The sequence below is a fragment of the Protobothrops mucrosquamatus genome, unplaced genomic scaffold, assembly GCF_001527695.2.
Source record: "Protobothrops mucrosquamatus isolate PMUCROS unplaced genomic scaffold, P.Mucros_1.0 scaffold1251, whole genome shotgun sequence".
Taxonomy (NCBI): Eukaryota; Metazoa; Chordata; class Lepidosauria; order Squamata; family Viperidae; genus Protobothrops; species Protobothrops mucrosquamatus.
In genome coordinates this window covers 101847-123161 of record NW_015387457.1, presented here as the reverse complement: position 1 = coordinate 123161, position 21315 = coordinate 101847, and the positions used below count along the sequence as shown (strand labels likewise).

The following is a 21315-nucleotide window of genomic DNA, read 5'->3' as shown; positions in this document are numbered from 1 at the left end:
GGGCAGCGGTGCAACAGCTGTTGGGGCATGGGAGGCCTGGCTGCAACGGTCCTAAGGTAAGCAGGTAAGACTTCCCCTGAAAATAAGAGCTGGTGCCTCTTTTGGAGGCAAAAAAAAATATAAGACCAGGTCTTATTTTCGGGAAAACACGGTATTTATGACCGTTGCAGTGTCCTGGGTCATGGGATCACCTGTTGGAACCTCCTGACAAGGAAAGTCAATGGGAAAACCAGATTTACTTAACAACTGTGTTACTAATTTAACAAATGTTGCAAGAAAGGTCATAAAGTGGGACAAATCTCATTTAACAACTGTATTGCTTAGCAATTGAAACTTTGGTCTCAATTGTGGTCATAAGTCGAGGATTACCTGTATTAGTGAGGAGGCGCAGATGAATTTTGACTTCTGCAGTGAAAAGGTTCTGGGACTGTTTCTTATAGACTCAGATTGGTTTTGTGTGTGCTGGAGAATGGAAAAATTGTTTTAATATTGAAATAAACTTATTTTTTTATTTAAAAGTGGCATTTGTTAAAAATTACCCGCATGTGGAAAACCAGCACATCTGGCAAATACTTGGGATATAACCTTTCTCTGCTCTGCTGATTTCTGTATGTGGGAAGTTTATAATATGAGCAGTGTTCAAAATGGCTTTGCTTCTTAGCAGTTAGAAGTGAAATAGATTCTTACCTTTCTGTGTTCTCTCTTGACCCCCTGCATACAAAGATTGGTAACAGTCAGACTGATCTAGTACTACTCACCAGAAAAATGTCTGTCCAACTTGCTTCTTGCTGAACATCTATCTGAATAACAAAACTTATTTTGGACTGGTATGGCAGAAAATGTTATGTGCAGGTCCAGATAACAACTTCACCAAACAGTTGAATAGTTCTGTATTCTTAGATACAGGCTGTGTTCATAGGACATAATAAGTCTTATTCGCTTATCCATGATTTATTGAAAAAAAGAAACACAAATGGCTGGGTTCAGACAAATTATGGTTTACAAATCACATTGTCTGAACTCATATAAAACGAGCAATAAGCAACAAACTAAGACATAAATCATTTTTGGCTTTATATCTGAACACAGTGTACTAAGCTGTAGGCATATGTTAGTAAGAATATTAGGAATGTACAAAATATGTAGCTGATTTTAAGCAATCAGCATCCAAATCAAAACGCACATGCTTTGTTGAGATCCAAATGTAAAAGAAAATAGAGTTGTTCCAGTTATATAAAGAATGCACAGAAAAAAATATCTGAAGACTGAGAAGTTCCCTTGGACAAGGCATTGGAAGCAGGGAAGACTCTGGAAAGGGTGGGATGGGCATGCTGGTGGGACATGCAAATAAATCCTGCTTCTTACTGCTAAGCTAAGACAACTGATGTAAGAGGCAGATATGGGTCCACTATACATCAGTGGCAGCTGAGGGAAGGCTGCAAGAAAAGGTCCCGAAGATTGGGAGCAGGTAGGTCAGTTAGAGATAGTGTTTTGAACTGCTGAGATCACTGTAGTAGGGAGCCAGGTACATGGGCTGATACATTTTTTTATAAAATAAGGGAATGAAAAATACTGGGAAGATGGGAAATTGGATAGGTCAGTGCAAAGGCCAGATAAGGGATCCTCTGGATTTTGTTTTTGCTGAAATGCAGAACAACCAAAAATCCATGTTTAGTTTCTGTTAAACAGCAGCCAATTTTGCAAACATTCCAGAATGCACTGTTTATTCTGAGTTACATTCAAAATATATATTTCATTTTCTATATAGTCCTACATAAATATAACTTGACTTGAATCTAGTTGGACAGAAGCTCAAATGTTTATCCTACGAACCTTGTTTTTGAACAGGCAGTCCGTGGTATTTCTTCTTTGCTGCACTTTTTCACTCGGATTAATAGACTTCTGGTACTCCGTTCTTTTAGTTTTACGACACAGCATATCTCTTTAAGACTGGCTTGGGTTTTACAGCATTTATCTGAGGTAAGCCTCATGTTAAAATTCTTTGTAAGGGATTTCCTGTTGATTCAGAGGTTACTGGCAATAGTATCTAAGTGTTCATTTATTTGTTTTATCAAATTGCCAATTGAAGATGAACTTGATAAATATTCTAGTCTTTTCCAGTGTACTGTTCTCAACATATGTTCCTAGACTGACTAGAATATTGGGGTTTAGAGGCCAATATACCTGGTTAGCATGCAATTGGAGAAGATCCATGATCCAAAATGCTCCAAACTGGCAATTTGTACTAATTTATTTTCTAAGTTCTGCATAGTTATTATTGAGAGTGGTTAAGACATCAGGCTAGAAACTGGGAATTCTAGGGCCACCTTAGGCACAAATCCAGCTGGGTAACCTTGAGTTAGTCACACTCTCTCAGCCCTAAGAAGGAGGCATGGGTGAACCACTTCTGAAAATCATGCTAAGAAAACTCCAGGGACCTGTTCAGACAGTTGCCAGGAGTCAAAAAGTGACTTGAAAGCACAAAAACAAACAAACAAACAAACAACCACACATCATAGTTAATATTATCTGATGGTCATTTTATATGGGACTATAAAAATAGTTTCTTATGTAATAGTACAATTTTTAACATGGACCAATACAAGAAACCTCAAATATTTTATGAGAAATAACAACAGCAACAGCAGTATGTTGTAGGCATTGAGATAAAATAGCTTTTACAGAAAGTGGCCAGTGATCAAATATTCATTTTGTAAAAGACTAAGCACAGTTCCCTTCCTCTCATAATTATTATCCAACCGCATGCTATATGAACATACACATCCGTTGTCATAGCCAATTTACAATTTACAGTGGTAATCTCTTCTCATGTAGTTATAGTCAGTAGCTAGCAAAGATCCAGGCTGTTTGCTTTTTCTCCCTCCTCCTCCTCCAGTGTGTTTTTGAAAGATATCTAAAAATATTAGCATTGGGATCAGCCATGATGCATGGAGTTGTACATTTCATAAAATCATCAGATTCATCTTCTGAACATTTATCTAGCAGCAATTTCCACACTATGGCATAAAGAAAAGGGTTTCCTTCAAACATCATAAGAGTCTAAAAGACTGATGTAATTAAGTCAACCTTCTGGATTGTTTAGGGTTTTGTACACTACTAACGACCCCCTTAAATTTGACTGAGTAGCAGACTAGCTATCTAAAACTATTGTAAGGACACTGATATGGATTACATTTGACTTCCTGCAAAAAAAATGTGACCTGTGTGTTTATTTGCAGGTAGAACAAGCTGTTAAAGATGGTAATTGCTGTTTTGGAACAGTTGACACATGGTTACTTTATAAACTCACAAAAGGTAAGTACAGTGATTAAATGGCGGATAAGATAATATACCCACATCTCACCCCTAAAATTCTGCAAGTGAACCTTATTCTGACATTCTTCACCACAGCAGCACTTGTAAAATACAGTAAATCTATTGTCTGCAAATAAAGACATTTGCCGTGAAAGGGCAACAAGTTTTGTCCAAATCTAATTCAGGATCAAGAACAGAAAATACCAAAGTTTCAAAGGTGCAGGCATAAAGCATAGTCAAGAGGCAGAGCAAAGTTCAGGAATCTGGATGAACAAGCTGAAATAAGGTGTATAATATAAAAAGGGAATTGCAAAATACATTATTTCTAGAATTTTTATCTCAAGGTTGCAGAGAATTCCACTGGAACTCCATATTTGCTAATTCTAGTCTTTGTCCTAATAGTAATCCATTTAGAGAATATTCATGCTTCTTGGAAACTGAGCTTTAAAATCTTGCCCTTTTTCTCCATTTTATACCTTGCATCACAGTTTGAAGGCACTGCCATTCTCATAGATTTGAGGTATTTTTAGGGTTAAGAATCAAGAGTTGACAGTTGTATGCTCAGATCGTATCTTTCAGACAATAGATGTCTCATAGAATTTGTGCTATCTGATGCTCAGTCCTCCTCTGACAAGGACATATACAAAGAGATCCTAATAGCTACTTATGGAATCTTTTGCCCTGCAGGTCTTTACACTTGGAGGCATCTTCAACATGCACAGTTTTACAGGCTCTATAGTGCGTGTGAGATTGGTTACTTTTACAATTGTGCTCTGTATAGAAGATCAAGTGCACCAATAAAAGGAGTGGTGATAATAGTGTAAATAGGACAACATTAATTGAAATGAACTGCCCAGTTCTATATTACAAGAAAATTAAAATAATTCCTTCCTCTTGGAAGGAAGCAATCATGGTTTTATAATTAAGAATTATTTGACTGATACATTGTTCAGTAAATCAACCACCAAATTTTAACTTCCATGTTGAACTATAATTGCTTTTTGTTTTATTTTTCAATATCTAATTGTATATTCTAGGTGCAGTGTATGCTACAGATTATTCAAATGCCAGCTCCACTGGATTTTTTGATCCTTTTAAGGTAGGACTAGTTCCATCTGCCATGTTGTTGTGGTGTGTCTTTACATTGTTTTAATTCTTTTTTTTAATATGCATGTGATTTCAGCTGCAATGGAGTGACCTTTTTAGCAAGTTACTTTCCATTCCAATATCGCTTTTCCCCCCAATAGAGGATACTAGGTAAGTTTTAGTTAACATATATTTTTGCTTTTTCCAAAGGAAGGCATAAATGTCAAAGTAATTATCTATATATGAGCCGTGGTGACACAGTGGTTAGAATGCAGTATTGCAGGCTACTTTTGCTGACTGCCAACAGTTCGGCAGTTCGATTCTCATAGGCTCAAGGTTGACTCAGCCTTCCATCCTTCCGAAGTCAGTAAAATGAGGACCCAGATTGTTGGGGGCAATATGTTGATTCTGTAAACCACTTAGAGAGGGCTATACAGTACTGTGAAATAGTATATAAGTGTCACTGCTATTGCTACTGTTAAAGCTCTCATGTCTGTAACTTTTAACTGGGCAAAATAGTATGTCATAGGGCAAAACCTTTTTCAACCAAGGTACCTCAAATAGAATACTGGGATGCAGGACTCCTGAGTGAATGAAATTTGGGGAAATTTTGCCTGCTTCAGTGTCACCACGGCATTGCTATGATCAATCCAGTCACATGATCCTCGATTTCAAAGTTCCCTGACAGCTTCCCACAATTCTACTGTAGCACTTGCACCATACTCCCTCACTCTCTCTCTCTCTCTCTCTCTCTCTTTCCTCTGCAGCAGCCATTTATTTACCTGCTGGGAAGGGAAGGAGGGAGGGAGGGAAGGAAAGAAGATTTCTGATGCTTACTGCCATCTTTCCACGAGGAAACTCAATGGGGAAGCCAAAAGGAAGTTGTATATTGCTTCCACTCCACTGATTTTTTTGCCCATGCATGGTCTTTCTGTTTCTTTGTTTAGATAAAGAAATATTTCTGAAATGATAACCCCAATGGATCATGGGTTGTCTACTTGAAATATAAATATGAAATAGTTGAAATATAAATATGAAATGGTATCAAAGTTCTGTTTAGAATAGAAATGACAATTTTTCTCTAGTTAGTTCATTTATTGCAAATGTATTGAATAAGCTGGAAGCACTAACTTTATTTATCTTTATTTGAAGTCACATTTTTGGATCAGTTGATGCTGAACTATTTGGAGTGCCTATTGCAATAGCAGCTTTGGTAAGTATAAAAGTTTTTTTCTCTTTGACTTGGATATATTTAAATTTAGTTGGTATTTAGTAAAACATACTAATCCTTAAATTTCTAGAGCAAAGATTCAAAATAAAAGCTAAATCTGAGCTTAATCTACTATTGAAGATTCAAATTAACTTATTTAAATCCTTTTACATTGAATTAATTCATTTCTTAAATTTCAAGAGAAGCTGAATGGAAGAAAGAGAGAGGAAGAATCAGTATGCACAAATGGATTTGTACAATAGCTGCATTTTCATTTGTAAATCTCCTTTTATTGTGAAGACCATGCTATTTAATCCTTCTTAAAAACTAAGCATTCTGGTTTTGAAATCTTCTATTTCAATGAATTAACTATTAATGTGAACTTTTTAAAGAACTTAGAATTGCACAATGTTATGTTCTAAATATTTATACCTGTTGAATGCTTTGAGAGCCAAGTTTAAGATTCAGCATTTATCTAGAATTCTTTCAAAACTAATAAAATACTCATATTTTTAACTTGGACTTAGAAACCTAAATATGATTTACATAATATCATTTGAGAAGGATTTATCTAGGGCCATAACTCATAACCTGTATTTGGTAATAATTATATTCAATACATCTGGCATACCTTTTTATGGTCTCCGACTGGAACCTATCCAGAACTTAATCCTGACATTACATCATAATATACAGGTAGTGCTAAACTTACGAACCTCCAAAAAACTATTTAGGACTCCATTTCAAAGTACTGACATCTGAGGAATACAGACACACTGCAGTCATGTGACTACATTTTGGGCATTTGTCAACCAGCCTACATTTAGGACCATTTTGCCCTGTGGTCAAATGACTGTGATTTACAATGTTTTTTCCAGAAACCATTATTTACTTCAGATTTCGGTTAAAAACTGCTCTACTGAACAATGAGTCTGCTTAACAACCATGGTATTTGCTTTACAACTGCCATGTTTACTTAACGAATGCAGTAAAAATGATTGCAACATCAGGTATGGTCACCTGGTGATCTGCTTTAGAATCAGCATGACTTACAACTAAAATTGTGCAGTCAATTACAAGGACTACCTGTAAACATTTCTCAAATTATTTTTGACTTGTTTATCATCTCTATGTCAAGTTTAATATGTCAGAGAGATGGGTAAGAGAACCAACTGAAACCTTTTATAAACGAATATAAGCTATGTAATGCTACTGATCATGATTTTGTCAACTATTTGTTCCTTTTGTGTTTGTATCTACAATATAACATATAGATGAACAAGTGCTGCTTTCCTTTCAATGCTTAAGATGTGCTCAAAGAGAGAAATAGCATTGCTATTGATATACTACTTAATCCCTAAATTATTTGACTATAGTAATCAAATCTAACTGTCATTATGTTTTTGTAAATATATTCAGTACCACACATAATACCTTATTTTACAAAATGTATAATAATATCTATTCTTGTTAGAATTACAGCTCAAATAATAAAGTGCCTCTTTGTTCACTGAATCTGATAAACTTTGTCCCATAATATAATGGATTGGAAGAAGCTATAGGCAGTGTTGTCTGTATCCTGTCCTGTCTCAATGGCCTTACCTATCTGAGCAGCCAGATGGATTTAATTATTCTTTCAATTGCCCCACAGTGCGCCAGAGGCAATGTTAGGATAAAGACTTGGTGAGAAGCTAAAACATAGCTGGATGTAGTTTACTAGGGATGTATGGAAAGTTGACAATGAAGTATAAATGAAGTATAAGCATAGAACACAGAGCCAGCATCTGTAAGACGTTCTGCCAGTTTCAACACTTTGATGACTGTACAGCAGGGGTGTCAAACTGCCAGACCGCGGGCCAGATACATCATCCGGAAGCCGTGCCCACCCCATTGCCGGCAATGGCAAAACCATCCCGATACGTTGCGCAATGTCACATGACATCGCGAGTTTGACATGTCTGCTGTAGAGTGTGGAATCAAAATGCAGGACCCAAAGCAAATAATCAAGACGTGCTGAAGTATTTATTGTTTTAACAGTGTACACTGGAGGAACTTCCTCCAAAGAATATTGAGAGAGACTCCTACAGACAAAAGGATACTCTCATACATTTCAGAAAGAAGGAGAAACAGGAATACATAAGCATAAGTAATAGGTGATGTAAACATACATGTACATAATTAACAATTCTCAGGTTATTTCCTGCCCTTCTATTGTTACTAACTTCAAAAAAGAATAATTGTTTTACAAAAACAAACATGTCATTAGATTGCCATAGAAATTTTTGATAAAGCTTGCTGTTAGCCAGTCATCCAAGGCCATCTTTCTCCATGTGTCTATTTGATTAACAGACATTCCTTCTATGTTACTTTTTATGTTTCTCTCCTGCTGTCACACTCCTATTTCTGTAAGAATTTATTTTCCTTACAACAGTGGCACCAAATTCTGATGTTACCTTAAATAAAACTTTTTAAAACAAACATATACAGACAGAGAGATAGACAGAACATCTATTAACATTATTTTATCTGACTAATAAAATGGAAAATTACATGTCTTCATTCTATTGCTTTTCATTTTTTTTAAACTTGGCACATTAGCTTTTCAACACAGTAAAGTTATGATGCACTTCTAAATGTTTAAATATTAATTTCTAAAGTAGCTGTTGATACCTCGCTGTCTGATTTTTATTTGTAGGCAGCAGACCAGCAGGCAGCCATGTTCGGACAGGGCTGTTTTGATACAGGTGACATAAAAATCACCATGGGGACTGGTACTTTTTGGGATATTAATACTGGAAACAACATTCATGTATCTAAGAAAGGTAGGTTTATATGATTCTGGTTGGCAGGAACAATTGTGGACACAACACAGTTTTTACAATGAAATAAAAATAATTATTGTATAAATACAATGTTTTATAAATTGAATCTTAATTTAAATTTAATTTTAAATGTATTTAATTTTATAAAATTTTATTTTATTAGAATTAAAATGATTAATATAATTAAGTATACTAATTATCAAGTAGTAATCAGGAAATCTATTTTAGTCATAGCACATGGATAACTAAAGTTTTAGAACTGAAAAGCTCCATTCCCAACTACATATTTTATCAGGTTTTTCATTATTTATGCTAGTAAAAATAAATCTCAAAATATAATTCTAATAATTCCTAGAAGTACTTTTTTGTTCCAACTGATATAGGTTAAGTGTACTTATAGCTTACACTTGGTCATAAGAAAGAAAAAAGCAACACCAAAGTAAGAAAGACTTCCTTATGGAAAAGACTGAATATAGAAGATTCAATTCAACCTAGAGTATAAAGACTATAAAAATTTTATAAAAATATAATTTGAATAAGCTTCTCAAAATATTTCTATGTTTAGGAGACCCCATGTAAATATGTCTCCACATTCATTCAAATAATGGAAGAACATATAAATATGAAAAGAATTTAGATTCTAATGCAGCTTATTGCTGTGCTGTATAATAAATCACAAATTATCTTATTAATATAAACTACAGATAATTCTCGATTTATGAATGCTATCAACTGGATTGTTGTTTCACTACACATCCAATTTGTTTTTCTTTAGGAAATAAGGAAGTCAGCCTTTCTCACAAATATGCCTTAATGCATTAGCGATTGGTCGAAGTTACAACTTACCCAAAAAAGGAGACTTAGTATGTGGATTCAAAGTTTTAGCAGTTGAGCCCCTGTGTAATTGTGTAATTCATAATAAACTTATTAGAGGAAATATGAAATAAAAGTTAAGTATATCCACTGCTGCTTTTTTTTTTTTTTTTTTTTGCAAAAGGACTGCCGCAAGTTTCTACTAGTGTGGAAGAAGGGAAGGACTCTTTATTTATTCTTTCATCTCTTATAGAGAGTCTTAATCCTCTGGTTATATTTTCACAAGTTGTAGGGGAATTTGGTGAACATTATTAACATGTCTTCTATTGGTGAAGGTTTGCATTGAATCAAAAGTTTTTCTGTGAATGTAATGGGCCTATTGTGGCCTATCTTTGAAAAAATATGTTTTGTTATTTCAAGGCTTATATCCATTGGTTGGTTGGAAAATTGGGAACGAGATAACCTACTTAGCTGAAGGCAATGCTTCTGATACTGGAAATGCTATCAAATGGATTCAGAGTTTAGGTGAGTGTAATTATTGAAGTTGAATTATTTAAGCCTATGAATGATAAAGTAAAAAGTAAAGTAAAAAAATATTATCAGCATGTTACTGGTTCTTATGTGGATAGATGAGGAAATTGTCTCTTTTCCTTTCAATAATTCTGAAGATGTAAATTATAGCAGTTGTTTTTTATTTTATTTATGATCCAATGCCAAATGAAACACCAGGTAAAGCAAATATGAATGCATTTAAAAGCTTGCATTTTATACTTTAAAACTGCATACTTTGAAAAGTAATGTTATACAATTAATAATATTGCCTGTACCCTGGCAGAAATATATTTTTAGATTTAGAAACCCTCTGACCCCCCAAAATATGTTTTTACTTTATCACCATGCAATAAAAGTTTTGCAAGATTTTACCACAGCATTTGCATCTGTATTGCATTTCAAGTGGCAGATTGCATGCTAAGGAATAATGTCTTCCACAGTATCAAATAATAACATTCTGTATTGTAATCTGCATTGAAAGAAATTCATATCTAGCTATATGCTACTTACATTTAAGTGCAATACTAACTTGTTAAACTAAACATTAATTCTTCCATTTCCTCTGGCACAGACATAAAAAGTACACTTTTCTGCTACTCTTATTTCCGTTTGACCATTTAGCTACTCCCACTGAATATGCAAACACTGCCAATAATGAGAAGATGGAATAGCATTTAACATTTTCCTTTCTCAGGACAGTAAGGAATGACTTTTTAGAGAAACTGAAAGGGCCATTTAGATCACTTTGCCATAAAGAGGTGCACAACACCTGAAATGCTAGAATATTTTCCCATACAGGTAGTCTTCAACTTACAACTGAGCCCAACATTTCCATTGCTAAGCAAGGCAGCTGTTAAATGAATTTTGCCCCATTTTTCAACCTTTTCTGCCACAGTTGTTAAGCAAATCACTACAACTGAAGTGAATCATGCGGTCATTAAGCAAATCTAGCTTTCCCCATTGACTTTGCTTGTTGGAAGCTGGCTGAGAAGGTTACAAACGGTGATCACATGACTCCAGGACAATGCAACTGTCATAAATACATGCCAGTTGCAAAGTGCCCGAAGTTTGATCTCGTGACCATGAGGATCCTGCAACGCTCATAAATGGCCATACATCACTTTTTTCAATGCCGTCGTAACTTTGAATGGTTACTAAATGAATGGCTGTAAGTTGAGGATTACCTGAAAAGATAACTGAGGTAATCATCATAACTAAAGGAGCAGAAAGGACATATATTTTCTTGGAGTTCATTGATAATTATGTATAGAAGTTTCAGAGTTGTTGATACATATTAATTCATATCTTGTCTGCACAGAACTTTTTGACAATGTTGAAGAGACATCACAAATGGCACATAGCCTAATAAGTTCAGGAGGAGTTTGTTTTGTTCCATCTTTTAGTGGTTTGCAGGTAAAAATACTGCCTTTGATTTATTTACTTAAGTGACTGTTTTTCTTTTAAGTAAGATTTTCTAAATTACAGATAGTCCTTGATCTACAACCATTCACTAGTGATTGTTCAAAGTTATGATGGCACTGAAAAAAGTGACTTATGACCGGTTTTGACACTTACAACCATTGCAGTATCTGATCAAAACTTGGGCGCTTGGTAACTGGCATGTATTTATGACAGTGATCATAAATTTATGATATCTAATCACCATTTGTAAACTTCCCAGCCAGCTTCCAACAAGCAAAGTCAGCTTAATGATCGCATGATTCATTTAAAAATTGCTTAACAACTGTAGCAAAAAAGTTAGTAAAATGAGGCTCAACTCACTTAACATCTGCCTTGATTAGCAATGGAAATTTTGGGCTCAGTTGTGATCATACATCAAGGACTACCTGGATATATTTGATTCAACTTTCATTATGTTCTACCATAAATATATATCTTATAGACTGCTTACTGCTGTTTCAATTTTCTTCTTCTTACTATGCTGCCTCTTATTGTCACATGTAAGCTTTTCTTTCCCTAATATTTCAGTCCTTTCTTGAACAATTGTCTATAGAACATATTCCTACATATTTTATTTTAATATCTATTTTATTTCAGATACCTGTGAATGATCCTTATGCATGTACTTCTTTTATGGGGATCACACCTTGTACTACTAAAAACCATCTTGTTCGAGCTGTGTTGGAATCCATAGCTTTCAGGTACTTGGACATACCCTGTCAACATGGTTGGGCCTCTTCTCAGTATGCCCTTGTACTAGTTGTGTACACATGGGCATCCACACTAGCTACATACCAGCAGTCAATACAACCAATCACATTTAGTTTCTATTTTGTTCAGAATTCATCGTTTTTCCAAAAATTACAAAGATAAATGTACAATGTATCAATTTCCATTGCAGTAGCTCTGTACTTTTGGATTTCTTCTTGGAATAAACTTGTTCACAGTCAAGGGAAGGCAACCAACTCCCTTAAAATACAAGCATGTCCATATAAAAATATGAATCACTATCATTATATTCCAGGACACACAAACTGTATAAGCTCAAACCCTTGTTCATTCTAGTGACTTTTTGACATTTGCTTTGTATGCACATTTCTTTCCAGTACCCTGTATTTTCTCCCCATGTTCAAACCCACTTCTCCATTTGTATTTTGTTTTTGGCTCTCTATAAGATTAAGACAATAGATTACATAAATGGAATTTGTTTTGCTTTGTTCCTTGCTGATTAAATTTTAAATTCAATTTGAGCAACTAAAATTTAAATTATAAATTGGCTTTACATTATTTATATTACTTTTTGTTGGCAAATAACAAAATATATGATCACTGCTACAAGTTAGCAGATGCAAAAATGCTTCAATATTTTGATTACTGAGAAAGCTACATTATGTTAAATATATTGATCTTAATTATCACCTCTGCCATTGTCATATAAAGCATAAGACGGAAAACAGAATTCATATATTCTAATTTGGGAACAGTGGTTATCTGATATAATGACTATGGATAGACTAAGAATATATTGCTATTAGGTTTAGACTTTTATACTAATAACACTTTCAATAATAGGATAATTGGAATTCTCATTATATTTTCTGTCTTTAAAATTATACAAAACTATTTAGTTTATTAACTTGTTGACTAATACTTTTCCTGCTGACTTTTTATTTTCTGGGATTTTGTTGAACACCTGATGCATACTGCTTTAATCTTATGAAAAAAGTAACCTAAAATGTTTTAAAAGAAAAAAAAACTATAGCTCAAAAATCTAGAGCTTTTGGTTTATTAAGCAGTCTAATTTATTTTACTATAGCTGATTTTAACTCCCTTTTAAAGATGTATTTAAATATCTAGTTAATTTTGATTGTTGTTCCTTATGACATCTTATGCTTCTAATATAATTGTTACTTACTATATTGAATTTCTCCCTCCCCGTCTCTTTTTTCAAGAAACAAACAGCTGTACGATATCATTACAACAGATTTGGGCATTCCGTCTGTGTCCATTCGGTATGTTTATATTGCATCCAAAATATTCAATGTGAATATGAATAAATATGAATTTATATATTAAATAAGTTTCGTGCATGAACTTTAGGGCCCAATGGTTAAGTCACAACCAGTATAATTCTGTTTTAGAGCTATCTCTTGCTGTAAGCTCCTGATCAAAAGATTTGTAGCAGCCGGTAGAATTGTTAACAAAACTCTTGTTAGTCTCTTAGTGGTATTTATGTACAGTAATATTTGTCAAACTGCTATTTTACAATTTATTCTTTGGAAATCTAGGATATTAGTTTGGTAATCTTCTTGTAGGTCAGTGTTTCTCAACCTTGACAATTTTAAGGCATGTGGACTTCAACTCCCAGAATTCCACAGCCAGCATTGCTGGTTGTGGAATTCTGGGAGTTGAAGTCCATATGCCTTAAAATTGTCAAGGTTGAGAAACACTGTTGTAGGTACAAAGTATGAAATGGAAAGTAGTTAATGTTACCTTTAAGAATGATACATTTTATCAGAACGAAGTACATATTGGAGTATTACACTCATGGCTTGAAGGAAGCATTTCTACATATTACATCATACATTACATTTGCTTCCATTTCCCTTAGCTGTTCCTTTTTCAACTAGATTGAGCTAGACATTCTTCAAAGCATTGCCACATTACATATTGCAGCATTGTACGTTTGCAGTATTCTAAGATTGTGGGTACGAGAATGCTGTACCTGTTGACAGAGAGATACCTTTTGATATGCTGATAAATCCAACCAATAGCAATGCTGACTTTATTATCACTGTCAAGCTGGAAATAGGATCCTTCAGAAAGAATATTATCCTGACAAAACCACGTTGAATATTTCTACACTGGTCAGTTGAACTACCTACTATTCAGCAAATGTGTGAATTTTATCATAACTGGATCTTATCCAGTTGTTAAAGATTCCAAATCAGATTCTCCTCAGGTACATTTGATGAAAATAAAATATAAAACTAAACATTTTCCAAGCATGAAAAATCTCTTGATAATTACACTCACTTTTATTTAGAATTTAGAAAACCTAAGAAGCAACTCCACTAGCTACATACAGTAGTAGAATACCCATTTTGCATACCATTCTGATATTGCAGATGACAACACTGCAGTGTTTATGTTTTGTCTTTTGGGCATACAATTTAAATCATATATTTTTTATAGATTTTGAATTCTATTTTTTTCTCCCACCTCAATAGAGCTGATGGAGGCGTCAGTAAAAATAGTTTTGTGATGCAGATGACTTCTGATTTAATCAATAAATCAATAAACAAGCCTGACAGTACAGACATGTCTTGTCTTGGAGCAGCTTTTCTAGCAGGCCTTGCTATGGGTACGCTTTACTCTGAGTATTTGGGGGAATCCGTTTCAAGAGAAATGGTCATTTATTTTACGTTGTACAAAATTGGCAAATAATAATGATATTTTTCAAGAGTATGCCATATAGTTTTTGTTATGGTCCATCAAGTCAACCCTTGGAGATGGGGCAGGGGTGGTGGTGGTCGTGCTGCAGCCTCCCTGCAGGCCACGGGAGAGCACTGCAGTGACCATAATTTCAGAACTGGGTCATAAGTAGCGTTGGAGGGCGTCAGCAAAAACTTTGAACGGTTGCTAAGTGACTGGTTGTAAGTCAGGGACTACCTCTATAAATTCACAAATTGTTTTAGTTACACAGTCGGATATCTCTGAAGCAGCCAAGGAAACCTTTGTTTTTCAAAAATTATTTTGCAATCATTTGAACAAGGTAGAACAGAAACTACAGTACTACGTCTCTCTTAATGTTGACTATATTATCCATTTGTTGGTTGGTTTGTTTAAAAATACTTATGTAGCTGCCTGTATTGTAGCAGCAACACTGGGGAGTGCACAAAACATTAAATCAACAGAAACTTCCAAACCATAAAATAAAAATCAATTACAATTCTATTAAAAATATGGCACTTTATGCCAACACTTTCCTATACATCCCTGCACCATCTTCTGCTCCAACCTCATCCTGCCTCAACACTTGTGGGAAGAGTTAGCTCTCCAAACTTCTGGAAGATGAGGAGGGCTGGGGGCCTAGTGGATTCCTGGGAGAAGGGTGATCCACAGGGCAGGGGCACCTACCCACAGAATAGATAATTCTGCAGAAAAAACCTATAGATTATTATTTAATAGATTTATTCTGCAAGTTTGTTCTGCAATATGAAAAATATTCCAAATATTTAAACATTGTGTTGTTTATATTCTTCAAACTAGATTTATATATACCTCTACACACGTTTTAATACAGAAATTATGGTCAACACAAGAACGACTATTTTGTATCTTTTTGTTTCTTTTTTAGGATTTTGGACTGACAAAGAACATCTGAAGAAGTTGAGGCAAACTGACATGGTTTTTAAGCCACAAAGGGAGCCAGAGGAGTATGAACCTGCTATGAGTAATTGGATAAAAGCTGTCTGCCGTTCTCTTTCTTGGTATAGCCAGGCATCTCATTAATTAATATTGTTTATATGTTGGACAATATAACTAGCAACTTTATTTCTGCTTTAGACTTAATTGTACTAAGAAGTTATTGTTCTCGGACAATATTCAAGCAATACAAAAAGTCTCCTGGAATAGTAGTGAGCCCCAGGTAGTAGTCAAGAGACTCAGTGTCAGAGTGTATTGTTCTAAGCGACAATTATTTATAATGGACAAACTTGATTTTATACATGAGATCAGTTTGCAGGAATGTTCAGATACCACCTTAGGAGATTTCATATGGAAAATCTAAATCAAAATTGTATCACAAAAGTTATTTCCGCCTAGATAGGAACATACCACATACTTCTGTTTTCTAATGTAAACCATCTCCTTTTGGTAGAAATACATTTATTGGCATGATGTCCTCTCACTCCATGCCCAAATGAAAGAGATACAGATGCATCCATGTAGGTAAATTGGTTCTAAGATTGGAGACTGTCTAAAGTGAAAAGTAGTAAAAGCTTTTTGTTAAAGATTTCTTTGTGGTGAAAACCAGTAAGCTAAAAGTAAAACATGATCTAGAAAGCAACTATTTACAAATGAGGCTTCAGACAATAGAATACACAGACTAGTAAATTAGCATGTGAATTGACTCACCTTTGCAATGATGGCCTCTTTTGTTATTGTTTTAAAAATGCATTTTGGTGAAATCTGAAGTTTCCAAATTGCTTAATTGGAAATTGGTCAGCTGTTTTCTATCTATATGAAAAAATTCTGATTTGCAGATATGGACAGCATAGTCGGTATTGTCCAATACCTCTGGAAGTCCTCATATTCTGACATAAGAGATAGGGAAAATCTAGGTATAATTACCTTGTTACTTAAGAAATAAGCAAGAATTTTTAGAATCTTAACTTTAAATTTAAACAGATGAAAGAAGCATCTCTCTTTCATGTGTTTTTCAAGTACTACGTTTGATGTTTGAGAGCAAAAATAGATGGGTTTTTTTTACTCATTAGATAAGTCCAAAGTGGATCTCATTGTTACTTTTCCTTCCCTATGCACTTCACTACCTGATACCTCAGAACTTGAAAACTTTATAGCAGTCACCATCTCTATGCAGTATGTAAAATATTGAAAGTAGAATATTTGGGAAATAGTGCATACCAGCTTAATGTTTTCTGTGGTAATTTCCAGATTATTATAGTTAGGGTCATACATTGTTATGAGCCAAAATAATACATATTTGATATTAATTTTGCATTAGTGCCTTGGTATACATGTGAAAAAGACCACTATTACTTCTTCAGCCAATCTAAATTTAGAAAGTCCTAGCTGAAAACAATGTTGTATACCCAGTGGTGGGATTCAGCTGGTTCGCACCACTTCGGCAGAACCGGTAGCTAATTTTTTGTTGCCCATTCTCAGAATGGACTTCCAGAAGTGGCATCCATACAGAGAACAGGTTGTTCACATATTTGAATCCCACCGCTGTGTATACCTACCTTAATTTTTTTATCAGATTTTAAGAAACGTGCATTAATTTGGTCACATTAGCTTTATATTTGCATGGAACCCAGTTACATTTCTGCAAAGTAATTGTAATTTTTATTTTTCAGAAATTATGTAGCACCTAAAGTTTGTCACTATAAATTCAATTGTCATTGCAATTAGAATATTATTGATACCTAAATACTATATGAAGTAATTTTCAGTGCATCATAAAAATCTGTTGGCTGAGATTAAGCCTAGTGCTATGTTGTATATTTACCTAAGAAGCCATCTTACACTAATTCAGATCTATAATCAATTCAACTCAGTACTCAATTGTAGAAATTCAGGAGATTCCTAGTTTTAGGAAAAACTAGAAAATATCGAGAGTCTTCGACTTACAAAAATAATTGGGACCAGAATTTCAGTTGCAAAGTGATATGGTCATTTAGCGAGTCTTCACATAACCGGACCCAATTTTATTAATATTTTTACTGTGGTTGTTAAGCTAATCATGTCATTAAGCAAATCATGCAGTCATTAAGTGAATCCAGCTTCCCAGTTCACTTTGTTGTCAGAAGTTGGCCAGGAAGGTCATAAATGTGACCACAAAATGCTGCAACCATCATAAATGAGAGCCAGTTGCCAAGTGCCCGAATTGCAGTCATATGAACACAAGATGGCACAAGCAGTTGTAATTTCAAGGGTGGGTTTTAAATCACTTTTCTCCCAAGGCGGTCACAACATCAAACCATCATTAAACAAAAGGTTATAAAACAAGGATTACCTGTAAATTTGTAAACTTTATCTTGGCATTTGAAAAATATTTTGTAGTGAAGTGAAATTAATTTTATCTCTCAGAGATTTCTGAGCCATATATACTGGTTATGCAGTGACATATCTTTGGTCTGAGAGATATATGTAACCTTTGCAGCAAGGCAGTCCTTCATCTACAGCCTATTCTGTGAGGGCTCAATATATTCATCATAGATAAATTAGATGTCATCGGATGTTCTTGCTTTGATATTAGAACTTAACAGAAGAAAAACACACAAGTAGAAAATGGGATTAGGTGAGTTAAACATTTGTAGATAAATCTCAAAAAAATTACACAAAATTTTGTTACAAGTAGTAATATGCAACAGCAAGTATGAAAATCATAAGTATATATTTTTTCTACGCAGAAATTTTATTGCAAGATTTTGATTTATGGTGCTATGTATCATAATACCATAGCAAAGGTCTAAGTGCCAGAAGAAGGAATGGGAGCAACTGGGAGCTCTTTGAAAATCTGCATGTTAGTACTTTCTCTGATTCTTGAGCCAGAACATAATTAGGATAGTGAATTATATTTCATCTACATTTTATACATTACCGATTATAGTAACTAGATTACTTTGTGTGAATTATAGGACTGATCTATATCAGGTCGCAAGAGTCAGAAAGGTTTAAAGGTCCCTCCCCTCAAAACAAATATATGCCAGTCCTCTGGTAGAATATTCATTATGTGCTATTTAATTGAATTAACTATTTCTAAATATGTATATTTAATATATTGTATTCTCAATTAAGATACTGATTAATTTGAACAACTACTCTGTTCAAGCAATCTGTGCAATAATATTGTATACCTAAGAACTATATTTTGTGCTTACATTTTCATAATATATGTTTTCTACATTGAAACTAGCTGTTACAAAGTGCTAAATCAAGACTGCTTTAATTTATACTGTGATCTATTACTTCAGATGTATGTAATTGAGTACTCAATTGTAAATACAAGTTCCAGTCTCAAAATATTTTGAAATTATAAATATAACAGACTGATTCTCAGTGTATTGAAGTATGGCATTTAAGACAAATCATTGCTTATGAATAGTTTTATGCCCTTGCAAGTATTGTCCTATGCTGTGAAAATGGTAACTCAGAAAGGAATTGGGTCCCAATAGAGAAAAATATTTTTCTACTTACGGTAATTGCTTTGAGCTGAATTCCCTAGGTCTCCAATTTCTTCAGTAAGATACTGTTATGTTTTTTTCTGACTTGGGTGCAGCTCAGTGGATTTTATTCCCAAATGAAGAGTTACAGAATTGCAGCATGAAACTTTTAACTTTAATTGCAATAAAATGTAATGTCTTCTTTAAGCTGACCTTTGATTTCAGGTGACTTAATGGATACATCTATTCTATATGATTTTCTAGGCAGCAATAGAGAAATAGTTAACACTGCTTTCTCTGAGGTATTTCAACTTCTCAGATCATCCATGGACCTGGAATTTCTATGAAATCTCCCATCCAAATAGTAACCAGGCCCAACTCTGCTTAGTTTCAAATGCCACACCAATACATTCTGAGCTTGTCAAATTTTCCTTTTTGTTAATAAGGTTTATAGTTAGCAAGACCAAGAAACAAAAATGACATGTTTCAGGGTGGTTTCTATAAAACAACTCTGGGTTAAATAAAAATTTTTGAAGTCCCCATCTTGATAATACTCTGTCTTTTTAACATAACATTTCTGTCATGACTTTCACATTGAGCTGCCTTTTTTGAGGTAAAGTTTCTTTTCCACTTTTCTACAATGGCCTATAAGTGGCCTATTGCAATCTTTTAGCATAGTCCAATGTAAAGAATAAATCTCATTTCGTGTACACATTATGAACAAAGTACATAAGATCACAGTTCTCTGTTCTGACATAAGTGAACACAAATCCTGAGATTCTGATTAAGTCTATATGATACAAAGGAACACAGAAAACTATATTTAGACAGAATGATGAGTACCTACTTCAAACAGAAATTACATCTCTGAAAAGAAGGAAGCCATAATATATGACTTGTATCCAAGGGTGTTTCAACACAAATTTTTTTATCTTATAATGGTTCCATCTCATAGAATTTTATATACTCTATAGTGCTTCCAGTTGTAATATCCTATACTCTCCTGCTGCTTTCTTTTATAGCAAAACAAAACAAAATGCTGACAAGAAAAAAAACAGGTGCATAGAGCACGACCATCACTTTTTGATGATCTTAACACTTAGTTGATGTAGCAAAATTCAAGACTGCATGGGTTCTTTTGGCAGTTGCAACACACTGCTGGCTCCTACATAAATCTACCAGGATGCCCAGATATTTCTCACCAGTACTACCACCCAGCCAGGTATGCACTATGATGTTCCTATGCATCTCTTAAGTGCAGAATCTTACTAAGAAGAGAAAAACTGACAAAATATCACCCTTGTATAAGATCTTGAAATGGGGAGCAATCTGATATATTTTTAAATCAGCAAACATTTGTATTGATTTGTATTGACCTCTTTCTTTTTAGGTAAGAATATATTGTATCTAGCAATGAAGTAATGAGCAATTAGATTTCAGATCCTCTACTAGCATGCTATCAATGGAAATCAATTTTCTATCAGTGAACATTTTGGAAACTCCCCTACGTTTTGTATTGATTCATAAATATATCTATAAGTATGGAAATTTGTGAAACAAATATGTATCTTTTGTTTTTCCATCTCTTTTCAGTTGCCATTTTAGTTATTCCAGCAAGAGACAAATTAGACCCTTATAGAGGCTTTGTTTACACACTAAGCTAAACCACAAACTAGCCAACCATATTTTGGCCTTGTGGTGAAAAGCCAATGTAATTAGCTCATTGTTCAATTTTTGTGCAATGTCTCTCCTCTCAATTGAAAAAACAGAGAAAGGCTGAATTTATAGTTATTACTGAATTTTTGCTAGTCATCTCTGCCTCATCTGAATACGTTTTGCAGAGAACAACTTCTTTCAAGAGCATGATACCAGCTCCTCGGATTTTTTTTTTCTAAAATGGTGCAAACCTATATCATAAGCCTATTGTCTCTGTTGGCAAAGAAATTGGGCTTTAGGTTAAAAATCTGCCCTATAAATTTTTACATTTTTCTAAGATGGTGTTTCTTAATATTTTTGCTCTCTGGTCTCCTTCCTGCTTTTTTAAAATTACAATTTTGCAAAGGTAGATTGACAGGCGACGCTCGCAGTTCTTCGGCCCCCTCCTCCCTGTCGACACGAAAGACGAATTCAGGTATTTAGCCCCGCC

General features: G+C 34.3%; 1 protein-coding gene across 1 annotated transcript in view; it reads left to right on the top strand.

The window, feature by feature from the left end:
• GK5 (glycerol kinase 5) overlaps window positions 1-16429 on the top strand; it is a 35807-nt gene extending 19378 nt beyond the window's left edge. Inside the window, exons 5-16 of the mRNA XM_015821094.1 lie at window positions 1849-1980; window positions 3240-3315; window positions 4353-4414; window positions 4499-4572; window positions 5554-5614; window positions 8307-8433; window positions 9667-9771; window positions 11117-11211; window positions 11857-11960; window positions 13212-13271; window positions 14490-14623; window positions 15620-16429. Coding sequence (XP_015676580.1) covers window positions 1849-1980; window positions 3240-3315; window positions 4353-4414; window positions 4499-4572; window positions 5554-5614; window positions 8307-8433; window positions 9667-9771; window positions 11117-11211; window positions 11857-11960; window positions 13212-13271; window positions 14490-14623; window positions 15620-15774 — 1185 coding nt within the window. The 3' untranslated portion in view covers window positions 15775-16429. The remainder of the gene's footprint in view (window positions 1-1848; window positions 1981-3239; window positions 3316-4352; window positions 4415-4498; window positions 4573-5553; window positions 5615-8306; window positions 8434-9666; window positions 9772-11116; window positions 11212-11856; window positions 11961-13211; window positions 13272-14489; window positions 14624-15619) is intronic.
• Window positions 16430-21315: the final 4886 nt, after the last annotated feature.